This window comes from Lupinus angustifolius, chromosome LG12, assembly GCF_001865875.1.
Source record: "Lupinus angustifolius cultivar Tanjil chromosome LG12, LupAngTanjil_v1.0, whole genome shotgun sequence".
In the NCBI taxonomy this organism is placed as follows: domain Eukaryota; kingdom Viridiplantae; phylum Streptophyta; class Magnoliopsida; order Fabales; family Fabaceae; genus Lupinus; species Lupinus angustifolius.
Window position 1 is genome coordinate 15,573,057 of NC_032020.1, and position 9,196 is coordinate 15,582,252.

Sequence of the window (9,196 nt, forward strand, 5' to 3'; positions counted from 1 at the left end):
TAAAATATAGTTTATACATGGGAGAATGCACAATAGTAATCCTTTAGAATTCTCCAATTTATAAGGTTTAATGTGGAACAAGTATCTCTTTATTAATGTAAAGATAAGTATTTAATTTTACATGTGTTTTCAATGGTAAAAATGTTATTCATTGTATATAAAAGATAAAAATGTCTTAACATATTATTGTTTATTTTGTTTTTTGTAGTACTTATCTCTAAATGTTTATTGTTTATATATATTTCAAGGATAATAAGAGTTGAAGGAAAGAATGTTATTTATTGTGTCTAAATGTTGAGAATATTATTTTTTTTAACTCAAATTCGGTCATAGATCAAAAGGCTAACATGATCCAAGACTTAAGTAAATATAATACATTTTCCAATTTCCTTTTAAACGAATATTAATTAGGTCTAGATTTTGAACATCAACCAAAACTTAATGAAACCTAATCCTATCTAAATTCAATCATGATTGGGCCAAAAATAAGTAAATGGGTAGTATAGGATAGAAAAGGGAGTTCACATAGACTATCAACTTATTTGGGGGTTTGAGGCAACCCAATTGGGCTAGCACGTTTTTTTGTCTACTCTAATCTTAGCACCTACATCATTTCCCTACTCTTCATAGTAAATAATCTTTCCCATCATTTACCTCACTTTATTAGTTATAAATTGATCAGAAAAATAATTAATAATTAAATTTTAACTTAAATATTTTTTAACTAATTACAAACTCATAGCATAACACATACCGTGAGACATCTGATTTACACTCCTACTTACTTTTATATACATTCTTAAGAAAAACTTGTATAAAGACACATACAACAAATGTATTTAAATATATAAGTGTGTTTATATTTTTTAGTATTATCATTTATTGATTGTCTCCATATACATATGTCTCTAAGCACATGTATTGTCCATCAAAAAAATAAATATCTCATCCAAGAATAAGCAATAAATCACTTCTCAGTGACAACTAGTTTTCATTAGAAACCTCAAAATGTGTTCTGTTGTATGTTTTGGTATGTTTAACCTCAAAATGTGGCACAAGGGCACATTAGAAAATTGCTATCAAAACCATACATTAACCGACATCATTATTCATAAGCGTATAAATGTCCAGCATATGAGATATATATCTTGTTTGCCCTTTTCAAACTTGTGGTGGAATTAAGTGGTTGTTACTTGCTATAAATATTCTACTAAAGTACTTCAACATTCCTTCCATCTTCCTTGTCATCATTTTCTTGTAGATAGAATCAGATAATGGGAAATTGCCAAGCAATTGATACAGCAACTATAGTGATACAACAACCCAATGGCAAAGTAGAAAAATTATATTGGCCTGTGAGTGCTAGTGAAGTGATGAAAACCAATCCTGGTCACTATGTTGCTCTTCTTATTTCCACAACATTGTGTACTTCCAAGGACAAAGATAATTGTCCAAATAAAAGTGACAATAACAACAAGAACAATTCAGTTCGTTTAACTCGCATAAAGCTTCTCAAGCCAACGGATACTCTTGTTCTTGGTCAAGTTTATAGACTCATCTCAACTAAAGGTTAGTTAACTTGTCACTTTTAGCTTGACCCTTTTGCTGAAATTTTATGTTTTATTAAAATTTGAGCCTTTATGTGTTTCTTGGGTGCAGAGGTTATGAAGGGTCTTTGGGCAAAGAAACAAGCAAAGCTGAAGAAAAACTTGCCAGAACCAGCACATAAGACAGATCAGGTTAGGGAAAAACCTGTTTTGGAGATGGATGAAGTAGCAAGGAGGTCTGAGCCAGAGACCAACCAGGTAAATCTGAAACAAAAATTGGTTATTACTCTTTTTACTATTAAGTGTCTATTAATTATTATCATTGTTTTCAGCCAGAGTTTTGTAAAATGATTCTCCATGACCAGCTTGAGTGGTGCTTTTTTGTCAATCAACTTTTTATCAAGGAACATCAATTTTTATCAACAGTAAATTTAATTATAGTAGTATTTAATAAAAGGGTTGATTTTGTTATTTGATTAAGAATTTTTGTTAGTTATACTAATTTGAGCTTTACTGATTTGTTTAGGAACTTTCCACATCACAATTGCTGTGTCTTAGACATGTATTTATTAGAAAATTTACATGAACCACATATGTATAGAGTTTTGAATTTAATTGCAAGGGATTAATTAGACTAGTGGATTTTATCCAAGAAGTGTAGGGACATATGTAATTGTTGATTTCATCCATGTAATTATTTTTTGTATATGATTTTTCAGGAATCAAAACATGAAAGACATGGGTCAAGGGCAACAAAATCAACTAATGGTTCTAGCACCACGGCTAAGTCAAGAACATGGCAACCATCTTTACATAGCATCTCAGAAGCATCAAGTTGATCTGTGTTTTCAATCATGTGAGGGACAGAGGAGCACTCAAATCATCAAAAAACAAATCTCTCCAATCTCCATGATTGCCTAGAAATTAATTATAGTACACTCAGTTAAGGAGGCCAGAAACAATTTGAGGGATATATGTTAAATTTCTTAAGTTGAACAATTGGGTTCATGCATAATTAATAACTGTGTATAGTATAGGTTGACATATCTGAAATCAATTAATGTATTCAGATATTACTCTAGTGAAATCAGGCTTCGTTCTCACAAATTCGCCACTAGTCTTGTGTGATTTGTATTTTTTTGTGGGAGTATTAATATATGACTCAAATAATTATTAATTCGCTATGATCAAATTGAAGTATGTGAGAACTGTCTCACAAGGTTTTAGGAAATCACTGATTCTTTGATGAACAATAAGTAGGCCTCAATTGTTTATTTCAATGGGAAAAAAATAAGTATACGTACCCTTTCATCTTTGAGTAAAAACTAATTTTTTTTGGGTTTCTGTTCAAGCTCATAATTGTCTCTCATAATAAGTATGTAGTTTAAGTATTAATAATTTGTGGTCCAAAATTTTTTGTTTATTTCATAGTTTGTCATAGATAAATAATTTCCACATATCTTTTATATATTATTTTATAATTTATTATAATTCTTCATAAATTAATATTATTAAATATTTTTTCGGTATATCATTGAATTATTAATTATTTTTATTTAGATCTCACAATCAATCTCACATTTCTATATTTTTAGGTTAGAAAGGATTAATGTTAAAAAAAAGCAAATGATTAGGGCTCATTTAGCAAATAAGAATACAACAAGAATGTTCTTTATTTAAATAATATTAAAATTAATATACTTTTAATGAAAAATGAATATAGGAATATTTTTATTTGCACAATAATGACACAAAAGAACCATTGTAGCTCCATTAGAGGGGGAAAATATTTTATCCTTGCCCATTGCATTATTCGTGCCACACAACTTTGTTTCTGTCTATAGCCAATAAAGCAAAAGATCCCTTTCATTTTCTGTCCTTTTAATATGTATTCTTTTACTAACATAATCAAAAGATAATTATTAAATAAAAACTATAGAATATGACAATTGGAACCAGCTCAACACTCGTGCACTTCATACGCATGAAAGTTAGTTGCACTGCAAGGTGTCTCCACATTCAATCATGACATAATTTCTTTAACTTCATTTCCTCCAAGTGCTTTATTTCTCTGTTTAAAAATTCCAAAACATTAGCCACTGTGTTCTTTCCCTCATGTTTTTTTGTTACTCTATTTTTCCCTTTTGAATGATGAATAATCATAGAGAATTTGCATAGACATTCTAGCAAAACATGCTTTTCCTCTTTCTAGATTGCTCTGGGTATGTACCGTTTGAGTAAGGATTGTCTCCATTAATGGAAAGATAAATACCATAAAAAACAAATGAAACAATAATATGATAAGATATTTTTATTCTTTTATATACAATGTAATAACACTTTTCTCATTAGAAACACATGTAAAATTATGTACTTGTCCCTCCATTAATAGAGATGATTCTTTATTCTGTATGGTTTATATGTTAATAATTATATTATTTCTTCCACAGCACTGTAACACAAGAATACTGCTGCTATAGCCAGAATACATGCATATGATATAACAATTAGTGCTTGTTTATATGATATATCAAGAAAATTAGCTATGATGGAGAATTTATAAATATCATGTTGGTATTACTATATAAACATGCTGAGATAATAAGTAATGCTTGTTTATATGTGAATAAAATTAATTAGAAGGCAGAAAAAGCTTACATTATGATATTCTTTGTGGCAACCAACAAGCATTTCTTATTACCATGAAAGTGTGCATGAGCATAAAGGGACCAATCGTTGTAGGAGAGTAAAAACCGACAGCTATAAACAAAGAAACAACCATCAAAGTTGACTGATATTGTGTAATTTTTAGACTTTGTTCCCAAGTGCCATGTAGCACTAAACAAGGAACGTTTAGGTGATGATTGTTGCATCATGATTCATGCATTTCATTATGAAGTCCTTCTCCTAGGGTACACCAACAAATGAGAGAAGGGTCTTTAACTCTAATATGAAGAAATTATTGCATTCCATAATCCAGCCTCTTCATTTTTTACAGAATGCATATTGATTTGTTTATAGTTGGGTGTGTTCTTAAAGAATAACATAAAGGAAGGATGTGTTTTTCTTTAAGAATGCATTCTTATGGAGTTAAATGGACCAGGGGAGAACTAGGAAATTATGTTGGGTAACATAACTTCTAAGTGACCCGATTTTTTTACCCGAACGTCAAGTAATTTCTTGAGTGAAACTGATTTTCTAAAACTGTTTTAGAAGTTGTATTCGATCTATTTTAAAAAGTATATATACAATTTATATCATCTAATTTGATTATTTTTCTCGTTTGTTATTGTTATTAAAACTATCAATTAATGAATAATATTAATTAATAATAAGATTGTAATCTTATAATATTTTTTAAAAAATTAAGAAAAGTAATAACTTAATCAGAAGTATCTTATAATAAAGTATTTTAATGTCCCCATGGCTAAGACATCTTTGAAAATTTGCATATGATCTTCATCAATATAAGAGAGGGCCATTGAATATGTTTAACAGGCCGATGAGTTGGTGAGTTGGACTGGAAAACTATGAGTCTGGTTATATCTATGGCCCATGCTGTTAAAATTAGACAAGCAATAGTGATCCAAGTCACTAATTCCACCAGCAGAATAAATTGATGATATGATATCTGAAGAAGAGACACCTGCATTTATATATTTAACTTTTGACTTGATGTAAATAAGTCATTTGAGTTACAGTTTTAGCATATTATCCACTTGGATTTTAAACATTCAACTCGCCACTATAATTTTTTAATTATTATCGTTTATTTATTATTACCTATAAAAAACGCAATATGTTACTTATTGATATTTATGGTAAATATGTTATTGGAGGTGACAATGATATAGAAATTCTAGAAAATACAAATATAATAGGACTTATTGTTAGATATTTACTCATGATTGGTGAAATATCAATCTTAGGATCTTGAATCTCATGATTCTCTTACATTATATAAAACAATGATACAGAGTCATACCTGAATAAGATGAAAACTATTTCTGATTTGGTGTATTGGGGACCATACCATTCCTTATGCGTTAACTTATAGGATTCTCATTATCCCATATGGGTTAACATGATGGGTATCCACCCATTAAGTCCATATTCGTTACCAGTTTTTTAAAATCTAAGGGGTGCTAGTAATTAGATCACTTATAATGTAACCCAAAAATAAATAGTTGATATCATTGTATCAAATATGTGATGCCCACCTAAATTAGAAATTATAAATTCCTAACAATCTCCCACATGAGCTTCATATCTTTCTGAAACAATTATATCACATGTTCTTTAGGCGCGCATCCGTATGCAATTTACATTTAAACTTCTCCTTAATACGTTGGTCCATCTCATATATCAACTATGGAACCGCGACTTTCATCACATTCAAGTGTGACTCGACCACGATGATCACCATATTAATATATTCAATGACATAGATAAATATGGATGAATAACATGGAAATTTCATACAATGTGATCTCAAACATGTCTATTTCCAACTAGTCTTTATTTATTCTTTAATGAGATCAATCTAAATTCTTTAACAACAACACACTAGTTAAATGCACAATTTCAAAATGAAACAATAAACCATCAATTTTATTATGCATAAAAAATTATATTTAACATCCAAATCATAAAATATATAGACTCACACTGAACTAAGGTATCCTAAGGAACAACACCCATATGAGTAACATGCTCATGAAAGACTTTAGGTATCAAACCCTTAGTCAGTAGATCAGCTAGTATCAAATTTGTCCCTATATGTTCTATAGAAATTTGTCCATTTTGAACACTTTCTTTAACAACTAGAAACTTTATGTTAGGGAATTTTGACTTTGTAGAACTTCTATTGTTATTGGAGTAAAGAACCGCGGATATGTTGTCACAATAAATTCTCAATGGCCTTTCAATACCATCGACCACACGTAAGCCAATGACAAAATTCCATGGTTTGATGTTTCAAAACAAACCATGAACTCCACAGCCATGGTTGAAGGAACTATAAGCGTCTATTTCATAGACTTCCAAGATATAACACCTCCAGCCAATACAAACACATATCCAGAGGTGGAGTATCTACTGTCTAGAAACAAAATCGGAGTCGGAGTACACAATGATCTCTAAATTCTCAGACCTCCGATAAGTGAACATGTACTAATTTTTCTCTTCAAGTAACGCATAACACGTTTGGTTGCCTTTCAATGATGCATTCCAGGATTACTCAAATATCTAACCAAAACTCCCACAACAAATGCTATGTCGGGACGTGTGCAAACTTGAGCATACATTAGACTTCCTACTGCATATGCATAAGGAATATTTTGCATTTCGTATCTTTCAAGGTCATTGTTGGGGCACTATTCGAGACTAAACTTGTCTCCCTTAACTATAGGGGTATCCACTAGTTTACTGTCTTTATGCCAAATCTATCTAAGACTTTATCTATATAGCTTTCTTGTGATAACCTTGGGATACCTTGAGAGCGTGTTAAGTGTCAAATTGTTAAGGAAATTTATATGCCTTCGGGGCACTTAGCGTGTATTTATGTTGTCATTACGTACAATTCCCAATAACTTAACTAATCTTGTATTGTTTAGGAAATTACTCGTATTTTATTGTTTGCAGGTTTAGGAATGATGAACAAAGGAGGAAAAAAAGAGAATAATGAGTTTCTGAACAACACATGCTTCGCTCAAGCGAGGAAATGATCGTTCAAGCCATAATTCAGAAGAAAATCACCAGAAAATACTAACACCCCTCGCTTGGGCGAGGGAATGGTCGCTCAGGCCATAATTCAGAAGAAAATAACTAGAAAATACTGACACCCCTCGCCCAAGCGAGGGAATGTCGCTCAAGCACCAATTGAAGATAAAAAACCTGGTAACTTCTGTTTCTCCCTCGCCCAAGCGAGGACTCCTCGCCCAAGCGATGACTCCTCGCCCAAGCAATGTGTTTAAGCAAGGAAGGAACTTTTTCTCTCGCTCAAGCGAGAATCCTTAGCTTGAGCGAGAGAGTGGCAGTTAGAACTTGATATAGGCAGTTCTGGGCAGCAAATGGGCTTATCCAACCATTTTCCAAGCTTTTTCAGACGATTTTAGAGAGAGAAACACTAGAGAGGAAGATAGAAGTCATGAGAACGACTTTAAATCCATAATTTCTTGTATTTCTCATGATTAGAGTATTGTAATGGCAGGGATGAGTGGCTAGTTCTTCGTTATTGAGATTTGAAATGTAATTTTCTTACCTTGTACTCCTAGATTCAATTCTAATGTAATTGTTTTTTGATTTTGGGAAGTTTATCCCGTTCTTAATGCATGAGTTTAATTAGCTACTGAATTCTTGTTCTTAGGTTCAAGTTTAATTGGAAAGTTAAATTTGACACCTCATTTAGATTATCTTCCTTCATAAACTATTATTTCAGGAATGGATAATGATGTATGAATAGCTTTTACATTGTTTTTAATGCTAGTTAATCAGTCAATTAGCCAAGGAATTGGTAATTGAGTGATTATCTAAGGATTTTACATTCAAAGAATTGATGTAAATGAATTGCCAAAAATGTGCATCAGAATCAATAACTTCGCAAATTGCTTGGAATTGAATCTACGAATGTCAAAAGGTAAATATGATTAATTTCTATCTCAACTCTTTTAAATTCACATTTAATCTTTTATTTTAATTCAACCTTGTTATAAAATTATTATCAAATTATCAAACAAATTCGTGTAAATAGTTGCTCAACTAATTCTTGTAGGAATTAGTGTAAATTCACTCTGCTCCCTGAGGATGATATTTCGTTACTTTACTGAATTTTACTACTTGAACGATACGGTATGCTTGTTGTTCCAGAAAATATCTAACATAACGATCTCTCAGTATCCGAATACCAAATACAAAAGAAGTTTCCCCAAGATCTTTCATTTCAAAATTCTTCGTTAGATATTTCCTGATGATTGGTGAAATATCAATCTTAGGATCTTGAATCTCATGATTCTCACACATTATATAAAACAAGGATACAAAGTCATATATGAATCTATGTTCTCTAATCTATTCATTTGATAAACTATTTGTGATTTGGTGTATTGGATATCATAATCTTCCTTCTGCGTTAACTTATAGGGTTCTCATTATCCCTTATGGGTTAACTTGATGGGTATTCACCCATTAAACTCATATCCGTTATCAACTTTTAGAAATCTAAGGGGTGCCAATAATTAGGTCACTTATAATATAACCCAAAAATAAATAGTTGATATCATTGTATCAAATATATAATGTTCACCTTAATTAGAAATTATAAATTTCTAACACTTATATCCTTTAATTGATATCACATTTTTTATTTTTAAAAATAAACTAAAAATAGAGTACGGATGGCCTATTGGGTGCTGTGCTGGTGTGAGATGGACCCCACTGTTCCAAAATTAGCAAAATAAGTCCACACGCTCACCCCACTTTTTTAGTTCGACTTATTTTAAAATAAGTTACATTATCTTTGTCTTTTTAATTTTGTATTTCCACAACTATACTAAAAAGTAAAAACCATTTACAAACAAAAAGTTAATTAAAATTTATTAAATATTGATTGTCAAAATATTAAGACTTATATATTTTTAATGGACTTAGAT

The 9,196-nt window shown here is 30.8% G+C and overlaps 1 protein-coding gene across 3 annotated transcripts; it reads left to right on the forward strand.

Moving 5' to 3' along the window:
• On the forward strand, window positions 1,217-2,646 carry LOC109362492. Of its 3 annotated transcripts, XM_019608317.1 has the most exons (4): window positions 1,217-1,569; window positions 1,660-1,716; window positions 1,750-1,805; window positions 2,267-2,646. In XM_019608317.1, exons 1-4 carry the CDS (start codon window positions 1,275-1,277, stop codon window positions 2,384-2,386), a joined length of 528 nt encoding a protein of 175 aa, XP_019463862.1. In that variant the 5' UTR covers window positions 1,217-1,274; the 3' UTR covers window positions 2,387-2,646. The 3 variants fall into 3 exon arrangements, with proteins under 3 accessions (XP_019463862.1, XP_019463861.1, XP_019463864.1); XM_019608316.1 differs by having other exon boundaries at window positions 1,660-1,805; XM_019608319.1 differs by having other exon boundaries at window positions 1,660-1,764; window positions 2,262-2,646.